The sequence below is a fragment of the Festucalex cinctus genome, chromosome 2 (assembly GCF_051991245.1).
Source record: "Festucalex cinctus isolate MCC-2025b chromosome 2, RoL_Fcin_1.0, whole genome shotgun sequence".
NCBI classification, from domain to species: domain Eukaryota; kingdom Metazoa; phylum Chordata; class Actinopteri; order Syngnathiformes; family Syngnathidae; genus Festucalex; species Festucalex cinctus.
The window spans coordinates 17,554,601-17,578,289 of NC_135412.1; the positions used below are offsets into that span (position 1 = coordinate 17,554,601).

The following is a 23,689-nucleotide window of genomic DNA, read 5'->3' on the forward strand; positions in this document are numbered from 1 at the left end:
TCTGCCTCGTGACCCGAAGTGATAAATGTTTCGCCATCCTTTCATACATTGTACAATACCTGTACACAGTCTAAACGGCACTTGCGAATGGCGCCATCTGCTGGACAAATATTTCGAGACGAGAGGTGACTTTTGCTGTGGGGGGGGAAATACTCCGGAAAGGGCATAAGTATTGAATCAACTCCATCACTAAAATAAAAGTGATAGAAGACAGACTCTGAAACGTACTCACATATACAAAGGCAAGGCAAGCCAAGGGAAGTTTATTTGTATAGCACATTTCATACACAAGGCAACTCAATGTGCTTTACACAAGGAAAGGCAACACATAAGCATCAACAAACAATAGTTAACATTCAGAGGGGGAAAAAAATGAAAATAGGTTACAGAATTTACTAAAAAAAAAATATATACAGTATATAATAAAAAATAATAAATAAATAAAAAACATACAATAACAATCTTAAGACGTTATTCAACAAACTTTAAAACATTTAGCATGCGGAAGTTTAAAATAATAATAGAAATAATAATTAAAAAGGAAAAAAAGTTTTTTTATTTATTTATCGAGCTTTCTATTTATTTATCGTTATTCTCGTATTTATTTATTTATGACCAAATAAAAAATAAGCACAATTGTTTCCATCCTGTTAGCCTCTAGTAAGAGGCTGTGGTTTGTGTGGGAAACAAAGACTTGCTAGATAAATTCTGACAGGAAAGTACTGTACAGTACTTTTTGTTATTATTATTATTATTATTATTATTACAACTTATTTGAGGAAGATGTCGATGTAGACGCCTGACGTCAACAACGCGGTCACGTGGCGTATCTTTACACAGACGCGAGTCTTTAGTATGCCTGTCGTCAACGTTCACTCGAAATTGTTTCGTAAACATCGCCGTCATCAGTTGCGTTACGCTCCACCAGTCAAGTTTAGTGTCAAGTTTCTAAAGAGTGCTTTCTGTATGAGCGCTTTTTATTTTTCTGTGCACACAGAAAGACAGTGCCAGAAAAATGGAAACTGAGGAGGGTGACCGAGTGGTGAGTTTATTTGTAACGTCATTAGTTTGACGACAATTTGTTGTTGTTGTTGTACATATCATATTAATGTAGCCTACTGTGGTATACTTGTTATATACTTTTACAGACAACGTGGGAAGAATTCTCACAGGTTCAGTTAATATTAGTAAATGTTAAGAACAAGTGTGATACTTTCACTGCAATAAAGTTGTTGTTTTTTTTGTTTTTTGTTTTTTTTAGTAGTGCACGCCAAATGTATATGAGTACAGGCCAGTTATTGTAACACAGTATAATAAGATGATTAGGCTGATATGTTTATTATTGTTGTAAAATAAAGTAGAAAGTGCAAAGTACACTTTTTTTTTATGACTTTCACTTAATTTACTACAATGTAAATGTATCCATGTCAATAAGCAGCCATCTCACAATACAATTCTGGAGCGACGATGGAGGAAAGTGCAACAACAGCGACTCCATTTACCAATGTATGTTTTCTGCTCAATCATCAGTATTCACTATTCAGTCATATCTAAAGTAATCCTAGCATGCGTTACACTCAGACTGTCACTCAAATTGCAGGCCAATTGGCTTCCTGCAAAGTGCCAGCTCTATGGCTGTGTCCCAAGCAGTGGAAGCTTACAAACAGAGCAAAGAGAGGGGGCGAGTTGTGCGCAGCCCATCACCAGAGCCTCAATTCCCTCCAAGTGTAAGACAATAATCTTACAAACCAATGTTATCACAACTGTCACAAATCATTCACTATATTAAAGCAATACAATGTGTTATGTTTTAACATTTGCCTCTCAGATGCAAAGTGAGGCTCGGAAGCACAGGGTGAGTTGACTTTTTGAAAGTGAATTCCAGTTGTGGCGTATTATGAATTCATTAAAAAAATAAAAATGATTCACCTATTTCCTTGTATGCAGATGAACTACATATTCTTGAGGCAGTGCATAGAAAGCCGCCCAGTCATTCCAATCCCGCAGGAGTGGTTGGACACCATCGACGGTTCAATCCCCCCTCAACTTAAAGACAGCCCTCAGAAAAACAAACTCCTGAATCAGCTCCTTACAGAAGTCAGCGACAACTTCCATGATGTTATCATTAAACATACAGGTATCTGACAATTAGCAGTGAGCGTGTGTGTGTGTGTGTGGATGTGTGTGCTGTACTTCTACATGTTCTGAAAACACTACATGAATTCATTTAAGTTGACACATTCCTGAAGGATCCAGAATCTGAAGAACCTCCTCCGGAAAAGCAGACATCTCTACCACCCGAGTGAGTGTTTTATGGCCACAAATGATTTGTCTTCAATGAATGAACAGTCATCAGCTTTGTAAAATTGATTTTCTTTTGTAGTATTCTTGAATTTTCCAAAACACGACATGAGCGCTTTGTCACAAACCGGAAGCTGATGAAGGCAAATTTGCACATTTTACATCCCATCATGCAAACTATTTTGGAAATTGGACAAGCCACCTTTTCTTCAATGGCCTTGGTGGATCTTAGAGGATATAGGTATGTAAATTCAAAGAACCTCAAATAAGCAAGTACTCGTGCTGTTGGACAAAGTTGGACATTATTACTGTTCAGGGCTTTGGGACCTGTTGATGGCAAGGAGTTGAATAAAGACCTGGCTGTAGAATGTGAGACAGCAGAAGAACACATCATGAATACCTGGTTCCCGAAAGTCATCAATTTATTAACAAGTCCAAAAACACTGGGTTCAGTTCAAGAAGATGTCATGGATTCCTTCTTTGACTGCGCCTGCACCCTCATCTCCAATCAGGTAGAGTTCTGCCGTCGTACATAATCCAACATGAGTCTTTTTAGTTATTTTTGTCTTCAGATTTCCATTTTCATTTAATTCATTAACACGGGTGTTTTCTCCTTCATGACAAATTTTGATCTTATTTGTCCTTTCCAATTAATTCCCAGTTGAAAAACCTGCTTCAGAGGAGTGTGGAGGGGTTCGTCTACCCGTTCCATCCGGACAACTACCACTTCTTACCCATCTTTCATATGACCCTGACATTTCATGATGAAAAGATGGGAATATACCCCACCTTACTGGAACTTGAAGCAGACGTTTTTGAAATTCTTAACGCCATTACAAATACACTGCAGGTGAAAAAAACGTGTAATAGATCATTTTGTGCCAAATCCCTCCGTCCCAATCTGCATATTGAAGTATATTTAGAGGTGGTTTTGATCCATAGAAAGTCCAGACGGTTCAGTCATGGCTGGCAGAATCCACATCTGCGTTTGTGGATGCCAAGGCCCCTGATCACACGCTTGCTTGGGCTCATTTCACAGTCACGGCAACTGTGCGCAAGCATCTAGAAGAACCTGATCGATACTTTCAAAATTACGGTGATGGAAACATAATCTCAAATTATTTCATCATCCACCTAATTATTTTAGTCCGTGCTTTTCTAACATACTATATAATTTTGTAGTTGACAACTATGACTGGTTAGTCGATGGAACTGCTCAGACACGCGTTGAAACCTTTGTGGAAGAAAGTCACTCATTTGCTGAATATATTAAGGTCAGAATGCACGACCACACAATTGTACTGGACCACTGCTTGCTGATGACTGTTGTGTGCGATCTGACTGCTTTCCAGCAAGTGGAAGAGTTTCGTGACTTGTCAAGGAAGCTTGGCAACCTCCCAGCAAAAGTTCACTTTCCAATGGTGGAATTGTATTGTGAGGATCTGAACCAGGGACTGTCTAAAAAAGCAAAAACATGTGCTGAAATACTTATTAGTAACATGAAAGCAAAACACACTCAGCAAAATTTACAGTAAGTCTCATTCTTATTGAAATGTGTCACTTCATAGTGAACAGGACTCTTTTACTGCATGGAATTGTTTGGTTTCTATTGAAAGGATAATCTCAGATTTTGAAACCATCCAAGAAACTGCTTTGAACGTACCCGTGACTACAGATGAAATGGCACAGATGATTGCATATATTGAATTGACCAAGTCAAAGGGAATTGCACTTCTCCATGAAAGAATAAAGGTACAATTTATAGATGTACTTATTTCTTGCATGTTGTTGTTCTGTTGTTGGTCAAACTTGTGTACTCAAACTGTTTTAATGATCACAAAAGGACCATGACGACCATGACATTACGATCTCATGTTTTTGCTCCTACGATATGGCAGAAAGCCTACAGCAGACTGAGCTATCTTCTAGATGTCCACATATTTGAACCAGAAGACCTCGAACTAAATTCAACTGTCTTTAAGTGGCCATTGAAAATCCTAGAGGTGTTTGAACTCAGCGATGAGGTAATGCTCCTGTCTGTCAATGTGTTTCAAGGTAGTTTTCTTTTCATGTATGCTCATGGTATGGATATATATGTTTTAGGTTTTCCAGGAGGCAAAGAGTAAAGGGGAGAAGGAGATGCTTGCTAAAAGAGAAAGGGTCACGGTCCATCTGGCCAAGCTGCAACGAAGGGTTGATGAGTTCCCTCACTGCTCTGAGCTTGATATGATGCAGCAGGTACAGTGAATCATTTGTACTCTCAAAGAACCATAACAATAGTTACTGAATCTTCTCACACGATGAGAAGCATGGAAAAATGAGAAGCAGAACCCTATTTGAGCACACACTTGTGGAATAGAGGCAACACACAATATCATACAGAAAACCAAAAGAAACAGGGAAAAAAAAACAGAAAAAATACATTAATTATATTATATGTCACCAATTTCAACTGTATACCTACATTTGTTTGTTTGTTTGTTTACACAATACAATATAATAATACAAATATGGCAGCAAAAAAAAAAAAAAAAAGACAAAAAATGGTAGAAACCCATTACGGGCTTATCAAAGACCCCATCTAAGAAAGATAAACAAACATTTAAGTAACAAGAATAAACTACCAATGCTAGTTGCAACCCCCAGTATATGCATTGATATATATTGAAATTAATATACTGTATAGGATTTGAGAAATTGACAAATATGACAAATATCTCTCCAATTTCTAGTCAGCACATTGAGCAGAAACAATGGAAGCATGTTGCAGCAGTCAAATAATCGAGTTAGAATAATCTTACCTAGGTTTAGAACAAAAATGACATCAACAATTATTTTTGAGGTATTTGGGTGTGTGTGTGTGGGGGGAGGGGGAATTTGGGGAGTGTACTTGAAACTTAAAATCTTTTATTTTTGTTTTGTACAGTATATGGGAGATGTCAAAACAGTTCAGACGCTTCTCCAGGAGGCTGAGGAGGCAATTGAAGACATACACAAAGATGAAACCTTTCATGAATGGGACCAGTCATTTTACCCAGAAGTTGAGGTCATCAGACAGAATATTGAGCCATTTCAAAAATTGTTTTCGTTTATCCTGCGGTGGCAGCGCTCACATAGCAGGTTTGATTTCAGTTGTATGTATTTTGAGAATGTGATGTAAGATATAACATTACCATAAAAGCATTCTCTATCTTCTCTATGAACAGTTGGATGGATGGTTCTTTCCTGGAACTAGATGGTGAAGGAATGGAAGGGAAAGTGGATGAGTTCTACAGGGAGATTTTCAAGACGCTAAAATATTTTCAGCAGAGAAAGAGCAAGACTGAACAGGCTACCAAGAAGATTACGGGAGGAACAACCAGACGACGACGTGGTGAAGAAGAAGTGGAGAGTCCTACAATTGTCTTGTGTTCCACTGTACTAGAACAGGTCAAAGAGTTCAAGGTAGGGAACATCAGCTCTAAAACTGATGCACTAAGATCCCATGGTGATTTTTGCTAACTCTAATAAACCGTTGTGTTTCTGTTGACAGGAACATACTCCTTTACTGACCGTTCTGTGTAATCCGGGCATCAGAGATCGCCATTGGAAGCAGATGTCAGAGATTGTTGGGTATGACCTCACTCCTGACTCTGGTACAACACTACGCAAAGTTCTCAAACAAGACTTAGATCCATACCTGGATGAGTTTGAATCAATTAGTGCTGCTGCCAGTAAAGTAAGTGCTCCTATTAAGATTTCAAAGGAATAAGTAACACTTTAACTAATATACAGATCCTCTTATTTGTATGTTACAGGAGTTTTCTATGGAGAAAGCCATGAAAAACATGGTTACTGTTTGGGATGGTGTTTCTCTTCAGCATCAGCCTTACAGAGACACTGGCGTGTCCATTCTGACTGCTTTAGATGAAATTCAGGCATTGCTTGATGACCAGATTGTGAAAACTCAGACAATGAGGAACTCACCGTTCATAAAGCCCCTTGAAAATGAGATAAGGGTTAGTTTCAGGGTTGCATGAGCATAATGACTAGATGTACAGTGATTTATTTGGCTCACAGCAATATTGTGAATGTCTTTTTCCCAGAAGATAATGATCTCTGTTTGGTTGATTAGGTTTGGGAGGAGAGTCTTCTCCGTATCCAGGAAACCATTGATGAGTGGTTGAAGGTGCAGGCACAATGGCTTTACCTTGAGCCCATATTTTGCTCTGCCGACATCATGCAGCAGATTCCAGAAGAAGGACGACTCTTCCAAATTGTTGACAAAACCTGGAAGGAAGTCATGAGGCACTGTGTTAAGGACTCAAAGGTAGCCATTTACATGTGATTTCACTGTATCCTGTCTGTCAATAGCTTGTTGTCTGTGGATGACAGTGATCATGAAATTGCCTTCTACCAGCTTCTGGAGGCAACCTCAATGCCTGGCCTACTAGAGAAACTAATAGAGTCCAACGACCACCTGGACGTCATCATGAAAGGCCTGAATGATTATCTGGAGAAAAAGCGTCTCTTTTTCCCAAGGTGAAGAAAGCAAAATCAGTTTTCTATCAATTGTACAGTTTTTCTAATCCCATACATCAATGCCAAGTGTTGATAATTGTTGAATTGCTGTGTCACTCAGGTTCTTCTTTTTGTCCAATGATGAAATGCTGGAAATTCTTTCTGAGACTAAGGATCCACTGCGTGTACAGCCCCACTTGAGGAAGTGCTTTGAGGGCATTGCCAAGCTAGACTTTCTACCAAATCTTGATATCCAGGTAGGCATTTAAACAAGTGCACTTGCTGCATGGCAGTAGCCGATTTGGTTGGTAGATTTCAGTTGCTGTTTCTCTTTTTAACTCAGGCCATGTACAGCAGTGAAGGGGAGCGTGTTGCTCTAATCCAACTCATATCCACATCGGAGGCCCAAGGAGCAGTAGAGAAGTGGCTGGTACAAGTGGAAGACTTGATGATTCGCAGTGTCAGAGATGTAGTGGATCGCTCTCAATCGGTGAGATAACTAAAAATACTGTAGATTATGTGTCAGATTTTTTTTTAATGCAAGGAAGTCCACTGTGTGCATGAAAAGGCTATTTGCTCCACTAAATTATAAGCCCAAAACATTAGTTTTTGGGTCCTATTTTTCATGAATAGAATTAAACCAGTGGTTCTTAACCTTGTTGAAGATTCCTATGCACTTCACCAAACCCTTCTTTGTTAAAAAATAAAATGATTCTTTTCAAATTCGACATAGGTAGGCTATAGGGTTTACTAGTGAACAAAATGAACAGGGAGGGTAGCCTTTTCATCAAATCTGTTTCTCTTCACCTTAAATTCAGAAAGCATTGTGTTCTAGTATTCCCCATCGCCGTGCAGTTTAAGGAAATGTTCCTTTAGTTTTGCTAGATAGCTCGTTGTGCTGGACTAGAATTGCTGACTCCCATCACTCAAATAAACTATATGTAGAGAGCACTAAGAAACACCACCACTGTTTTCTTAAGGAACCCAGACTCAGAAGACACAATGAAAACAGCAGAGGCCCCAGAAATGAATCCTGTGGAACACCATAACCTCTGTTATACATGTGAATTTATATTGCATGTATCCGTCCATTTTTTTTTTCCTTTGGTCTAGTATCGATACCGTACGTATCAAGTAGAATGGTTGTTTCGACAGGCCTATGCTGAAACCGTTCGGAACCAGTGGGTGAAGGAGTGGCCTGGGCAGGTGGTGATATGCACCTCACAAATGTTCTGGACCTTAGAGGTGCATGAAGCCATCAGGGGAGGGACCGAAGTAAGATTTAGTTATCCTTTTTATTTTCACTAAAGAATTCTGGAGATGAATGAGCGCACTGTTTAAAATCAACATGTTTAATTAAAGAGTAATGTGACCACATTTAAATAGTCTTTTTCATCTTATGTGACATGACATCTCATTATTGAAAAGAAAACTCCAATGAAAATTGTGCCTTTGATGGCCTCAACAGGGTGTGAAAAACTACTACCAGCAACTCCAGAAACAACTGACCGACATTGTGGGGCTGGTGAGGGGGAAACTACCCAAACAAACACGAATTACTTTGGGAGCACTTGTGACAATTGATGTCCATGCCAGGGATGTGGTTATGGAGCTAATTGAGCATGGTACCTCATGGCACAAACTATACTGTTACACTGTTTATCAACTCCTCTGTAAGGAATAAGATACAAGTGTATTTTCATGCATTTGTGTTTATAGGTGTAGCAAGTGAAAACGATTTCCGATGGCTAGCCCAGCTGCGTTACTATTGGAACAACAACAATGTTCGAGTTCGCATTATTAACTGTGATGTTAAGTATGCCTATGAGTACCTGGGGAATTCTTTCCGTCTGGTCATCACCCCACTGACTGACAGATGCTACAGAACTCTGGTATACATAACACACTGATTGACATTGGTATCTGTGATTTTTTAAATCAATGATTCTATTTCAATATGAAATAATGTTTATGCTTTTACAGATTGGTGCATTTTACCTTCATTTGGGTGGGGCACCCGAGGGTCCAGCTGGAACGGGAAAGACAGAAACAACCAAGGATTTAGCTAAAGCGTTAGCTGTCCAATGTGTGGTCTTCAACTGTTCCGATGGGCTGGATTATCTTGCTATGGGCAAAGTAACAGACAAACGTCATAGCCGATTTATGGTTTCTGCTTCTAACAAAGCTCTTTGTTTTCTTCTGGATATTCTCAGTTTTTCAAAGGTTTGGCTTCTTCTGGAGCGTGGGCTTGCTTTGATGAATTCAACCGTATCGAGCTTGAGGTCTTGTCCGTAGTGGCCCAGCAAGTCCTTTGCATCCAGAGGGCTATTGAGATGGACTTGGAGTACTTTGACTTTGAAGGAACCATGCTCAAACTCAACCCCAACTGCTTTGTGTCCATCACAATGAATCCTGGTTACGCAGGCCGCTCTGAACTCCCTGACAACTTGAAGGTCTTCTCACTTAATCAGTTAATACACATAGGCTATTTTATCACAAATTATGTGTTAGAAAATGTGTATTTGGAATTAGTATCATGTGACTGTCAAATAAATAAACGTAACTTGATCACAACTTGCATTTTTCTATTTAGCTTAACGTGGTGTTCTTTTATGTTCCTTAGGTGTTGTTTCGAACAGTCACCATGATGGTCCCCAACTATGCTTTGATAGCAGAGATCTCGCTCTATTCATATGGATTCCTCAATGCCAAGCCTCTGTCAGTCAAGATTGCAATGACTTACAGGCTGTGTTCAGAGCAGCTTTCCTCCCAGTTCCATTACGATTACGGCATGAGGGCTGTCAAAGCTGTACTTGTGGCTGCCGGAAACCTCAAGCTCAAATATCCAGACGAAAATGAGGACATACTGGTATTTGTGCTGAGCTTTTGTTTTCTATTTTGTTTAAACACCTTTGTTCTATTTATTAATAGTGGTTTTCTGTGTTAACGTTTAGCTTCTGAGATCTATAAAAGATGTGAACGAGCCTAAGTTTCTTTCGCATGATATTCCACTGTTCAATGGAATCACCAGCGATTTGTTCCCTGGCATCTCCCTTCCTGAGGCTGACTATGAGGTAATTTATCCCAATGTCATACTTATCTATTGCTTCAGATCTCCACATGCATGCAGATTCATGCTAGATGGTACAGTATATTACATGCAATCATATCTTTGGCAGTTATTTTTGGAAGCTGCAATTGAGTGCTGTGAAAAGCACAATGTACAGTCAACACAGATCTTCGTAGAAAAGATGATCCAGACATATGAGATGATGATAGTTCGGCATGGGTATGCAACTTTTCAAATTCCAGATTGCCTCACTTTGATGTGTTTTGTTACATATTTTGGGCTAGAAAGGACTGTATTTCCCATAACTTGGATCAACAAGACATTACAAGTATTACCGTTATACTTCAGGTTCATGCTGGTGGGAGAGTCATTTTCAGGGAAGACCAAAGTGCTCCATGTTCTTGCTGACACACTGATTCTGATGAATGAAAAAGGCTATGGAGAGGAAGAAAAGGTCATCTTCAGGACATTGAATCCAAAGGCGATCACCATGGGACAGCTTTTTGGACAGTTTGACCTTGTTTCTCATGAGGTGGGACCTTGGATCCATGTTTTTAAAGCCCAAATCATCTCATAGATCTTATTGTCTGCTTCTTTTTTCTTTGCCTTAGTGGACAGATGGTATTGTAGCCAACACTTTTCGTGAATATGCATCGGCCGAAACACCAGACCGTAAATGGGTAGTCTTTGATGGTCCTATAGATACATTGTGGATTGAAAGTATGAATACTGTGCTGGATGACAACAAAAAGGTACATACAGTATATATATATATATATATATATATATATATATATATATATATATATATATATATATATATATATATATATATATATATATATATATATATATATATATATATAATATGTGTTTTATATTGTGATTTATTACTACCATCGCTGTTGTTCCTATTCACATCACAGTTGTGCCTAATGAGTGGAGAAATTATCCAAATGTCCAATCAGATGAGTCTAATTTTTGAAGCAATGGATCTCTCACAGGCCTCTGTAAGTTTAGAGTGACTAACTGCTAAAAGTGTTTTGCTATACAGTATAACATTGCTATAACGAACTATCCAATGGGAACTAGCACTCAATGCCAAGATTGATGTAACGATGGTGAGCTTTGAAAATGTCTTTCCCATGGCAGCCTGCAACAGTCAGTCGATGTGGTATGATCTACATGGAACCATCTCAATTGGGCTGGGAGCCTTTAGTGCTCTCCTGGATGAACACACTCCCTGAGGTTTTGAAAAATCCTGACCATAGCAATCTGCTGCTAGAACTCTTTCACTGGCTGGTGCCACCTGCCTTCAGGATAGTGCGGAAACACTGTAGAGTAAGTATCACCCAAGACCCAACCATGGACTAACCAAGATGCAAAGAACAAAGCACTTATTAGCAATTTAGAGCAAACATGAATGTTGTCATTCCATTACTTTTTGTTGACAGGAAGTTGTGCCCACAACCAACTGGAACACTTCTGTGTCCTTGTGTAGACTGTTTGAGATGCTGCTAATGGAACCACTCGAGACGGAGACAAGTGATAAAACTATTCGCACCTGGATCATGGTATAAATATTTATGATTTGTCATAATATTGGTTATAAACTCGACTAAAAATGGCATGAAGGGCATTTTTGGTCTACATATATTTCTTTTGACATTTTCACTGGTTGTCTAATTTGATATTGCAGGCAGCCTTTTCCTTCGCCCTAGTTTGGTCTGTGGGTGGCAGTTGTGATTCAAAGAGCAAGGAGAGATTTAGTGAATTCATCAGGGATACAGAGGGTGGGAAATCTGCAGATCATCCAGTTCCTGATATTGTGGGCAAATGGGATTGCCCAGTGGATGAGAAAGGCCTGGTGTATGACTATTTCTATGAGGTACCATTTCCATCATTCGGAAGCTTTTGACTTTTAAATCTTTATAAATTTATCATCACTCTTGTGCAGTCTAATCTAATATCTTGTTCAGTTTAAAGGAAAAGGCAAATGGGTTCACTGGAACGATGCCATCAAAAATGTCAACCTCGGGGATAAAAACACCAAAGTACAGGACATCATTGTTCCCACCATTGACTCAGTTCGCTACACCTTCCTAATGGACATTTGCATCACCTATGGAATGTGAGTATGTTTTGTCACAGACATATTAATTTGTCCAATTGTGTTAATTGTTTCAATATCGCTTTCTCTGCGCAGGCCTTTGCTGTTGGCTGGCCCTACTGGCACTGGAAAGTCAGCGTATGTAATGGAAAAGTTGATGAACGGTCTGGACAAAGACCTCTTTTTGCCACTTTCAATTAATTTCTCAGCTCGCACCACTGCCAACCAAACACAGGTCAGGTGGAACCACTGATGAATATGAATGATCTTGCATCTTTGACTGGCCTCATTGTTTACTCTGTTTTGTAGAACATCATCATGGCCAAATTAGATAAGAGACGGAAAGGTGTATTTGGTCCTCCAATGGGTAAGAAATACCTCATATTCATCGATGATGTGAATATGCCAGCACTGGAACAGTTTGGAGCTCAGCCTCCCGTGGAGCTTCTTCGACAGTTTATGGATCACAAGAAGTGGTATGAGCCATTGCCACCTCAACACCAAACAAAGGACATTGAATAGAAGAGGACAAAATGCACTGCTTGACTAACCCATGATTTTCTGTCAGGTATGACCTGAAGGATACTTCCGGCATCAAATTAGTTGACATCCAGATCATTACTGCCATGGGCCCTCCTGGTGGGGGGAGGAATGCTGTGACATCTCGCTTCCTACGCCACTTCAACATTTTTGGCATCAATTCTTTCAGTGATGAGACCATGGTTCGCATCTTCTCCATTATGGTGGCGTTCTATCTCAAGAACAATGAATTTCCACCGGAATATTTTACTATCGGCAGCCAAACGGTGACAGCAACCATGGAAGTGAGTCCTCCGAATCTCCGGATAGGACCAATACACTTACATTCCTGTCAACTAGCACCCGTTTTTCCAATACTTGTGTTTTCCTGATGTCTATCCAAAGGTCTACAAGCAAGCCATGGAGAACTTGCTTCCAACACCAGCAAAGTCTCATTACACTTTTAACCTGCGAGACTTCTCACGTGTTATACAAGGATGCCTGCTTGTGAAGAGCAAATCCCTGGAGAACAAACGCACTATGATTCGCTTGTTTGTCCACGAGGTCTTCCGCGTCTTTTACGACCGTCTGGTGGATGACAAGGACCGAGCGTGGTTCTATCAACTGATGACGAAGATCCTCAAAGATCACTTCAATGAAGCCTTTAAACAGGTGTTTGATCACCTGAGACAAGGCCCTAAAGTACGTTGGCTTTTGTTTTTTTGCTGAACTGATTGTGGATTTAGATGTAGGTTGCTCAGACCTGTCTATTTATGATGCCTGTGATCAAAATGTGTTTCAAAAATGAAATTTAAGGTTGGAAACAGTTTTAATTTGGTATGTTCCTATTTGTCAGTTGGTTGAGCAAGACATGCAGACTCTACTGTTTGGCGACTACATGCAACCCGACCTCGACATTGAGGATCGCTTGTATGCCGAGGTGCCTTCTGTAGAAAGCTTTGCTGAGGTGGTGGAATCATGTCTTGTTGAATACAACCAGATGAACAAGAGCCGCATGTATCTCGTCATCTTCCGGTAAGTATTTTCTTATGAAAAACGTTTTCTTTTGATAAATGCACACCTAAATAGTGTTAACACGGAAACTACAGGGAGTTTGAAAGAAATTTTGTCTGATGTAGCTATGTTTTGGAGCACCTGTCCCGTATAAGCCGTGTGTTGAAGCAGCCAGGAGGAAACGCCCTCCTAGTAGGAGTGGGAGGCAGCGGGCGCCAATCCATCACTCGTTTGGCAACGTTCATTGCCCAGATGAACCTTTTCCAGCCTGAGATCTCAAAGAGCTACGGCATGGTTGAGTGGAGAGATGACCTCAAGGTGAGCATTGTGCTTGTTGTCATCTGCACACATCATGAGTGTAAAGAAATTTGGTCTCCGAGTGGGATGTAACACATTCTAACATGACATTACAGAAGCTGCTCAGGGATGCAGGTGTGAAGGGTCAAAGAATTGTTTTTTTGCTCACTGATAGTCAGATCAAAGATGAGGCTTTTCTTGAAGATGTAAACAGTGTCCTGAACACAGGAGAGGTGCCTAATATGTTTGCTATGGATGAGAAACAGGATATCATTGAGGTACGACATGAAAATTAGTACTTGCACTGTGCATTTGTAATCTGTTCTTACGTTTAAGTAGTCATGGACACTCGCCTTAACTAAGGCCAGTGAGGCATGCAGTTCTTTATATGTTCTTTTTTTGTGACCTCCTGGATGAGTTGGCACTGCACACTTGGAGTAATTTAGGTTGCCGAAACTTTGCTGGGAAGGTTCACCATTGTTATTAACTTTCTTGATTTGTGGACAAAAGCTCTGACTAAGATTTGCTGGAGTTCCAAAGCTTTTGAAATTACTTTGTAATGACTCACAGTTAACTAATGATCGATATATATTTTTTATTCATTTATTTTTTTACACATAGGGCCAAATTACGGAGCCCCTAAAGTGACATGGGAGAAAAAAAATAAATATGTTTCTTGTCCGGACGAGAAAGTTTCTCTTTCTCGTCCAGACGAGAAAGTTTCTCGTCCGGACAACAAAGTTGTTTTTTTTTCTCTCCCATGTCAATTTAGGGGCTCCCTACAAAATAATAGCAGAATAGAAAATCATAATGTATAATATAGTAATCGTAATAGCACTGTATGTATTACTGTGTGTTGTGAGGTGGTGTTTTTTGCCCTCAACTCAACTAAATGATTTTTATCCTGTTAGACCATCACAAGTATGGAGTTCCACACTGTTCTGAGTTCCACATCTAATCTCATTGTCTTCTCATTTCCAGACAGTGCGTCCTATTGCCCAAGCGAAAAACAAGAGTGTAGAGTTGAGTTCTTTAACTCTGTTCAACTACTTTGTGGCACGCTGCAAGCAAAACCTGCACATCGTTGTGGCCTTCAGTCCTATTGGCGAAGCCTTTCGTAATCGCCTGCGCCAGTTTCCATCTCTTATTAACTGTTGCACAATTAACTGGTTTCAGGTACGAAATAATTATCAATTAAATTTTTTGCTGATGTATGCACATAAAAGTCCAGGTACACAAAGGATTATGTCTCTGTCTCTCTCTCTAGATTTTTGAATGTGAAAGATAGTCGATAATTAGTTGGGTAACATTTTTCCTGATTGGAGAAATAGGGGGTTTTATGCTAGTATTAAAAGCTTATTCATTTTTTTTTTTATCTGCACCCTGACAGCCTTGGCCGGAGGAGGCCCTTGAGCGGGTAGCCAACTCTTTCCTGCAGCCGCTGGAGATGAAAGAAAATGAGAGGAAGGAGGTTATACCGATCTGCAAAACATTTCACACCTCTGCCAGTCAACTTTCAGAGAGGTGTGACTCACTAAACCACTAAAAATGAGAGTATCAGCTCTTGTATACACTTTTGTATCCTTTGCAGATTCCTCTCTGAGCTAGGTCGCCATAATTATGTTACACCCACATCCTATCTGGAGCTCATGGCAGCTTTCAGTCAGCTCCTCACAATGAAAAGAGATGCTGTCATGAAGGCAAAGAGGAGATATACCAACGGTCTGGAAAAACTAGCCTTTGCTGAATCTCAGGTATACAGTATGTTACAATTTGATTTGATTCTCTTTTTTTTTCTTCTCTTTTTAAATATGTAATGGTTTTTGTGCTGTCAAAGCGTTAACTCATTCACTCACAAACAAAATAATGCAGTCAACTTTCAGAGAGGTGTGACTCACTAAACCACTGATCGTCAAAATTAATAGTGTGATTAATCTGCGGTAATACAATGATTAATGCGATAATTTTTTGTGATTAATTATTTAGTTAACGCTTTAACTTTGACAGCACTAACAGTATTTATGTCTTACAGGTGAGAGGGCACTCACTAGACTCAATTTGCATACAGACTATTATAATGTTGGTTTCGTTTGATGTGCCCCCCTTTAACATTATGTCCCTGAAGGTTGGTGAGATGAAACTGGAGCTGGTTGACTTGCAGCCCAAACTGGAATTGGCACAGATAGAAAATGAAAAAATGATGAAGGTAGCGACATAGAGCAGTAAAAAATCAAAATTGCATGTTAGAACAATCGAAAAAATTGGCAAAGCCTACTGTGATGGCAGGTAATTGCAGTGGAGTCTGTGGAAGTGGAAGCAACGAGTAAACTTGTGAGTATTGAAGAGGAGGCCACAGCTGTTCAAGCTGCCGAGGCCCAAGCTCTAAAAGATGAGTGTGATAGTGAATTGGCTGAGGCCATCCCTGCCCTGGAGGAAGCAACCTCAGCTTTGAATACCTTAAAGGTGAGAACATTCCTCAGCCAACGTTAGCCTTGCATATGACCTTTTAACTGACCCTCAGACCTTCGTTATTGCAGCCTGCTGACATCACCGTTGTAAAATCCATGAAGAACCCTCCTGGTGGAGTAAAGCTGGTGATGTCAGCTGTGTGTGTAATGAAAGGATTGCCTCCAGATAAGATTGCAGATCCTGCTGGGTCTGGGAAAAAGGTTTGCTCTTTTAAAAGATGATAGAAAGAAAAATAGCATTACGTGGCAAAAGCAGCATTTGCATGGCAACATGACATTTACTTTGATTTCTTCTTAATTTCCCAGGTTTTGGACTACTGGGGTCCAAGTAAGAAACTGTTAGGTGACATGAACTTCTTGAAGGATCTTAAAGAATACGACAAGGACAATATTCCTGTGAGTATCTACACTGTAAATCGTGATTCTCAATGCATTAAGAAGAAAACTTCAAATTATTTTTCCACTTTCTTTGTTACAGGAGGAATCAATGCAAAAAATCCGTGCTACCTACATGACTAATCCTGACTTCAGCCCTGCTAAGGTGGCAAAAGCCTCCTCAGCAGCAGAGGGTCTTTGCAAGTGGATCAAAGCAATGGAGTCCTATGACAGGGTGGTGAAGGTGTGGCTTTGTTTCTTTTGCGCATAACAATGAATTTCACTTGTGCTTCCAGGTATACTCACCTCTGTGTTTTTAGATCGTGGCTCCCAAAAAGGCCAAACAAGCAGAAGCTCAGGCAACTCTGGCTTCTGCCATGGCCACACTATCAGAGAAGAGAGCCCAACTAAAGGAGGTTATGGACCGTTTAGCTGACCTGCAAAGAATATCTGCGGAGAAGGCAGAGGAGAAGGCCACGCTAGAAGCCCAGAGGGATTTGTGTCAACAGAAGTTGGAGAGAGCTGAGAAACTTATTGGTGGTCTGGGTGGGGAGAAAACAAGGTGACAAATTATACATATATATATATATATATATATATATATATATATATATATATATATATATTTTTTTTTTTTTTTAAAGAAGAATTGCATGACAGCATGCCATTAAGTAAACATGGTTTTCCTCAGATGGTCCAAGGCGGCTGAAGATCTGCAGAACACATACGACAATCTTACTGGAGATGTCCTTATCTCTGCTGGTGTCATGGCCTACCTGGGTGCTTTCACTGCTAACTTCAGACAGGATTGCACCACTCAGTGGATCAAATTGTGTCAAGTAAGTCTTCGAATTCCTTTGTTGGCACACAAAGTCTTTCTCTTCCATTTCTAACATGTATGCATGTTTCTCATTTTACTTTATGTCTCTAGTCTAAAAGCATTCCATCATCAGATGACTTCTCTCTAAGTAAGACCCTGGGCGATCCCATTAAGATTAGGGCATGGAACATCGCCGGCCTTCCCACTGATTCGTTCTCGATTGACAATGGTGTCATTACTAGTAATTCACGTCGATGGTGAGAAGCTTCAAACAGACTACGGCAATTAAATGGCTGCATTCAGCACCACCGCTACCTTCCGTCCAGAGTACAAATATAATTTCTCTGCCGTTATGGTATTGTGAAACAGTTAATCGTTCAGTCTCTGGACTGTCCTCGTGTTTCTCTGCTCTTTCAGGCCCCTGATGATTGACCCTCAAGGTCAGGCCAACAAGTGGGTGAAGAATTCGGAGAAAGAGAACAAGCTGCACATTATCAAATTAACGGATGATGACTACATGAGAACTTTGGAAAACTGTCTTCAATTTGGAAGCCCCTTGCTGCTTGAAAATGTAGGAGAAGAACTGGACCCCTCTCTGGAACCTCTTCTCCTCAAGCAAACCTTCAAACAAGGTGCCAAATATGGGGCATTCTGGCAAAAATGCCACCCGGGATTGAGAACTTCATGTCAAAATGATAACTGTCGTCATGCTTATTTCACCTAGGTGGCGTGGAATGTATAAAACTGGGGGAGAGCGTGATTGAGTACTCCCGAGAATTCCGTTTCTACATCACCACAAAGCTGAGGAACCCTCATTATCTCCCAGAACTGGCCACCAAAGTGTCTTTGCTCAATTTCATGATCACCCCAGAGGGCTTAGAGGACCAGCTGCTGGGGATTGTGGTTGCCAAGGAAAGGTACGACATATTTGACTGAACCTTCACTCAAATCTTTGGTCTCTTCATTCAAGCTTTCCTCTTCTACGTCTGCTTTGCAGGCCAGAGCTTGAAGAGGAAAGAAATGCACTCATCTTACAGTCAGCGGCAAATAACAGGCAGCTAAAGGAAACTGAGGACAAGATCCTTGAAACACTTTCATCCTCGGAGGGAAATATTCTGGAGGATGAGAGCGCCATTCAAGTCCTAGACTCTGCAAAGATCATGTCCAATGAGATTACAAAGAAACAAAAGGCAAGTGCAAGGCTCAACATAAACGATCCATGTTGCTGATGTGATGATTGTATTCTTTGACTGCAATGTCTCAATGCATTCTCCAGATTGCAGAGGAGACTGAGATCATGATAGCCGAGTCTCGAGAATGTTACAGATCTATTGCCAAGCACTCGTCTGTCCTGTTCTTCACCATTGCTGACCTGACCAACATCGACCCAATGTATCAATACTCTCTCAGCTGGTTTGTCAACCTCTACATAAACTCGATCCAAGACAGGTAAGTTATGCACACAATCTTTACTCGGTGATGAGTGCAATGGGATCATACTGATCACACTTATGAGCCTTTTTCTCTTGCCAGCTAATGCTCAAATTTCACAATGCTTACATGTCAAGCAATTGGAGTGTGCTGCACTGAAAAACCTGTCCTGTTTTTATGTAGTAAAAAGTCCAAGATTCTGGAAAAGAGGGTCATGTACCTTGTGGACTACTTCACCTATAACCTGTTCTGCAATGTCTGTCGCTCTCTGTTTGAGAAGGATAAACTTCTCTTCTCCTTCATACTCTGCTGCAATCTGCTTCTGTGAGTGTCACAAACCATTTGGTTCATTCTTCTGCCTGGTGCCAATAAAACAAATGCTGACATTTCCATCAGGGAAAAAGGTGAGATTGAGTACACTGACTTGATCTTCTTGATGACGGGAGGTGTGGGCCTGCAGAACACGCTTGCTAATCCTGATCCCAGCTGGCTCCAAGATAAGAGCTGGGATGAGATTTGTAGAGCCAATGAGCTTCCTGGCTTAAAAGGAGTGAAGTGAGAAAATGATTCACGGTTTATTTAATTGTTCCCAATTCTATTGCCTTTGAGTAAGAATATTATTCAACATTTTTTGAACGGTTTCACCTTAATTGTGTTTATTCCACAGAGACACTTTCATTGCAACCCCAGAACTTTTCAAGCCTATTTTTGACAGCAAAGAGCCGAGCAGTGTTCCTTTACCCTCACCCTGGGATGATAAACTCAATGAACTGCAGAAGATGATCATTGTCCGCTGTCTCAGGCCTGACAAGATTGTGCCAGCTGTGAACAATTATGTCATAGCTAAGATAGGGAAAAATTTTGTTCAGCCTCCTCCCTTTGACCTAAGCAAGAGCTACAATGACTCCAACGCCACCATCCCGCTGGTGTTTGTGCTTTCTCCCGGTGCTGATCCCATGGCCAGTAGGTTCTGCACTTGACTTCTGAAACTTCATGTAGTTCTGACACTCAAGGATTCATGACACATTAACGCTTCACAGGTTTACTGAAGTTTGCAACTGACAAGGACATGGGAGGGAACAATTTCCAGTCCATTTCTCTGGGGCAGGGCCAAGGACCCATTGCTACCAAAATGATATCCACCGCCATGCAGAATGGGACATGGGTGTGTTTGCAGAATTGTCATCTGGCTGTGTCCTGGATGTCCACGCTGGAGAAGATCTGTGAGGACTTCAGTCCCGCAACATGCCACGAAGACTTCCGACTTTGGCTCACGAGCTACCCTTCGCCCAAGGTAAAGTGCAACGTGATGCTCTGTATGCCAATCTGTACAACAGTTTGGCTTTATCGAGTTCGGCCCTGAAGCTGCCTGCTCTCTGAAACCAGTTTCCAGTAACCCTCCTGCAGAATGGAGTGAAAATGACAAATGAGCCCCCGACAGGACTGCGACTAAACATACTGCAGTCGTACATGTCAGATCCTGTTTGTGACCAAAACTTCTTCAATAACTGCACAAATAAAGAACTGGTGAGTCACAGGGTGCTGATATGAGTTGACCACACTGGAGTACATACAGATTTAGTTCTTACATCAATTCTACTGTATTGGCTCTTAGGTCTGGGAAAAGCTCCTGTATGGCCTGTGCTTCTTCCATGCGCTTGTTCAGGAGAGAAGGAAGTTTGGCCCACTCGGCTGGAATATTCCATATGGCTTCAATGAGACTGACCTTCACATAAGTATCAGACAGCTCCAGGTAATCGCTCCCACTCACAAAATTGCTCCCATCACATGCATCCTAAGGCATATCATCTGTCTTTATCTGTAGTTGTTTATCAATCAATACGAGGAGGTGCCCTTCGAGGCCATAACTTACTTGACCGGAGAGTGCAACTATGGGGGCCGCGTAACTGACAACTGGGATCGGCGCCTCCTGAACACCATGTTGGCCGACTTCTACAACAGAGATGTTGTGGATAAACCTTCTTATCCTTTCTCACCTAGCGGTGAATATGTTGCCCCCCCTAAATCTTCCTATGATGACTACCTTCGGTTTATCAAGGTACATCATTATATCATACATGTGGGCAGTAATTGGTTTGTGAGATTTTCAACAGCGTAACAATACTTTTGTGACGTACCAGGAGCTTCCACTCACCCAGCACCCAGAAATATTTGGGATGCACGAAAACGTGGACATTTCGAAGGACCTGCAGCAGACCAAGGTGTTGTTTGATTCGCTGCTTCTAACCCAGGGAGGAGGCTCTAAGGGAGGGGGTAGTTCAGGGAGTGACAATGCACTGTACGACATAGCCAATGACATCCTCACTAAGGTATGATGGATCGGATCATATATTTTCATTTGCCCATTTCAAAGTGTAGTATTGGTTTGCCATTGATAAATTGAGTTGAGGCGCATCTTGTTGTGAAACATTTTTTTAAGTGAATGATGTAGACTTGACTTGATGTAGACTATGTCATACAATATTACATAAGTCATGGAATTTACTTAATGTCATCAGCTTCCAAATAATTTTGACATCGAAGTATCGCTCATGAAGTACCCGGTGCTCTACAAGGAGAGTATGAACACTGTGCTTGTCCAAGAAATGGAGCGCTACAACACGTATGGACTAACACACATTGCATAGAATTTGCTGTCAAGTCAACCACCTCATCTGACCTGTTTTTTCTTCTTAGGCTTTGTAGTACCATCCGTGTGAGTCTTCAGAACCTGCTAAAGGCCCTCAAGGGTTTAGTGGTGATGGATGCAGAGCTGGAGGGAATTGCAAATAGTTTGGCAGTGGGCAAGGTTCCAGAGCAATGGGCCAAGCGCTCGTACCCGAGCCTCAAGCCCCTGGGCAGCTACATTAATGACTTTCTAACAAGGCTCAGGTTTTTGCAGGTGAGTCACAACTGTCTCGACATGAGGATGTCCTGTCCACTTCACATGAATTCTGTGTGCCCGTAGGAGTGGTTCAACTCCGGTAAGCCCAGTGTGTTCTGGCTGTCGGGATTCTTCTTCACCCAGGCCTTCCTAACGGGAGCCACGCAGAACTATGCCAGGAAATACAATGTTCCAATTGACCTGTTGGGCTTTGATTTTGAGGTCAACACACTTTTTTTCCAACAGTCAGTTATGTTATGAGCATAAATGCTCATCAAAGACTTCTTTGAGCCATTCCATGTGTGATGTTGTGATTTGATCCTTCAGGTTCTACCAATTGATCAGTCGGCCACGCCTCCAGAAGATGGTGTCTACATTAATGGGTTGTTTCTTGATGGAGCTCGCTGGGACAAAGAAAGGTGATCACAGAAGGGTCTTTTACAATGATCATGATTTGAAGTGCAAGTTGGCCAAAAAAAAGTAACCTTCAAAATCCAATTGTGTTTCTATCATCAGAGGAGTTTTAGTGGAGCAGTATCCCAAAATCCTATTTGACACGATGCCCATTATCTGGATAAAACCCAGTACGTATGCATTTAGATGCTTTAGGTACACTTAGCAGCACAACCCCTTGTGTTTTTTCTTCTTCTTCATGTCCATGTTGTCATAGTTGCTTCTCTTTCCCCACTGTCCAGCAAAAGACATCCCGGATGAATCTGATGGTCGCTACGTTTCTCCTCTCTACAAGACCAGCGAGAGGAGGGGCACTCTCTCTACAACGGGTCACTCCACCAATTTTGTCGTTCCGATGTTGTTGCCCACCGCCAAGCGCCCTCAGCATTGGATCAAGCGTGGTGTGGCGCTACTATGTCAGCTTGATGACTGAGAGTGTCACAGGCCAATATGGATTATTTGTTCCAATCATATGACAAGGACAAGATATTTAGTAATTTGGCTTTGGTTTTGCATAGGGCTTGATTAGCAGCATATATATATGTATATGTATGTATGTATGTGTGTGTATATATATATATATATATATATATATATATATATATATATATATATATACATATATATATATATATTATTATTATTATTATTATTTATTTATTTTTTACAGTGTTTAATACATGTTTACGGGCCTTTCAATTATCTACATTCTATGTTAATGTTTACTGTATGTTTTTTTTAATTACATTTATTTTTTTAATTGCATACAATACTGTAGAGTATTTTATGTATCATATTTTAAAAAAAATTAAAAAAAAAAATTTTATTTGTGTTTTTTGCTATGTGGGAAGGGGGACACACTAATGGCATTTCCATTCATTTCAAAGTGGAAAGATGATTTATGATGCATATTTTGAGTGACAAGCGCAACAGTATATGCCCAGTGTTGTTTTTTGAGTTCTTAGCAAGGTTGGGGGAGCAATATATTAAGACCACAATGTATTGTCGCTTGTCAGATCAGATGAATTGCAGGCACTGGGATCTATGAAGCTTTTCTCCCTTTTGGCACCGTTTTTCTTTTAGCTTGTACAACAGACTGTGTTCACTGTTGTTAGGATATAACCTTTCACTTCAATCAGAGCACTGGCATAAAGTAATAATCCTGGAAACTCTGCTGTTTGGTTAAAATCGCCCCAACTGATCTGAGCTTTGACCTCAGCAATGGATCAAAACTAGGCACAATTTGCATGGTAGGCGCCACAATCCTTATTTATAGTTGAAGAGTTATAAATAGCAGCAGTGTGTGAGTGCTCGGGTGTCCAACTACACTGCTGTTAAAGTCCCAGAAGAAGCACAGCCATTCGACTGAAGGTAAACACCGCAAATTAGACGTATATTTAAAAAAAAAAAAAAAAAAACCTGATTATTGTTATAGGCAATGGAATAA

General features: G+C 40.6%; 1 protein-coding gene across 1 annotated transcript; it reads left to right on the forward strand.

Annotated features, from left to right (window-relative positions):
• Nucleotides 1–945: 945 nt before the first annotated feature.
• Nucleotides 946–22,752, forward strand: LOC144015093 (dynein axonemal heavy chain 12-like). Its single transcript, XM_077515415.1, has 74 exons — nucleotides 946–1,042; nucleotides 1,439–1,506; nucleotides 1,601–1,727; nucleotides 1,829–1,855; nucleotides 1,948–2,137; nucleotides 2,233–2,302; nucleotides 2,384–2,542; nucleotides 2,618–2,813; nucleotides 2,963–3,151; nucleotides 3,244–3,397; nucleotides 3,484–3,575; nucleotides 3,654–3,832; nucleotides 3,918–4,053; nucleotides 4,200–4,325; nucleotides 4,405–4,539; nucleotides 5,228–5,421; nucleotides 5,508–5,745; nucleotides 5,834–6,019; nucleotides 6,099–6,299; nucleotides 6,416–6,610; nucleotides 6,701–6,822; nucleotides 6,923–7,058; nucleotides 7,145–7,291; nucleotides 7,957–8,076; nucleotides 8,270–8,426; nucleotides 8,521–8,693; nucleotides 8,785–8,937; nucleotides 9,015–9,254; nucleotides 9,425–9,670; nucleotides 9,756–9,875; nucleotides 9,981–10,090; nucleotides 10,220–10,403; nucleotides 10,483–10,623; nucleotides 10,798–10,881; nucleotides 11,024–11,212; nucleotides 11,326–11,445; nucleotides 11,571–11,759; nucleotides 11,851–12,002; nucleotides 12,078–12,216; nucleotides 12,291–12,457; nucleotides 12,550–12,805; nucleotides 12,906–13,202; nucleotides 13,357–13,535; nucleotides 13,640–13,832; nucleotides 13,928–14,089; nucleotides 14,793–14,987; nucleotides 15,202–15,335; nucleotides 15,403–15,565; nucleotides 15,937–16,017; nucleotides 16,098–16,274; nucleotides 16,349–16,480; nucleotides 16,586–16,675; nucleotides 16,758–16,898; nucleotides 16,975–17,216; nucleotides 17,346–17,493; nucleotides 17,586–17,731; nucleotides 17,892–18,106; nucleotides 18,199–18,391; nucleotides 18,472–18,664; nucleotides 18,751–18,923; nucleotides 19,089–19,229; nucleotides 19,302–19,460; nucleotides 19,573–19,868; nucleotides 19,946–20,199; nucleotides 20,292–20,432; nucleotides 20,521–20,658; nucleotides 20,731–20,964; nucleotides 21,047–21,235; nucleotides 21,425–21,528; nucleotides 21,603–21,807; nucleotides 21,874–22,011; nucleotides 22,117–22,208; nucleotides 22,306–22,373; nucleotides 22,485–22,752. Exons 1-74 carry the CDS (start codon nucleotides 1,016–1,018, stop codon nucleotides 22,673–22,675), a joined length of 11,838 nt encoding a protein of 3,945 aa, XP_077371541.1. The 5' UTR covers nucleotides 946–1,015; the 3' UTR covers nucleotides 22,676–22,752.
• Nucleotides 22,753–23,689: the final 937 nt, after the last annotated feature.

Excerpts from the sequence above, each read along its gene's own strand:
- LOC144015093 (XM_077515415.1), top strand. The coding sequence starts at position 1,016 with ATGGAAACTGAGGAGGGTGACCGAGTG. Across the intron at positions 2,543-2,617 it reads GTGGATCTTAGAGGATATAG|GGCTTTGGGACCTGTTGATG; the intron begins GTATGTAAATTC and ends ATTACTGTTCAG. Across the intron at positions 17,732-17,891 it reads ACTAGTAATTCACGTCGATG|GCCCCTGATGATTGACCCTC; the intron begins GTGAGAAGCTTC and ends CTGCTCTTTCAG.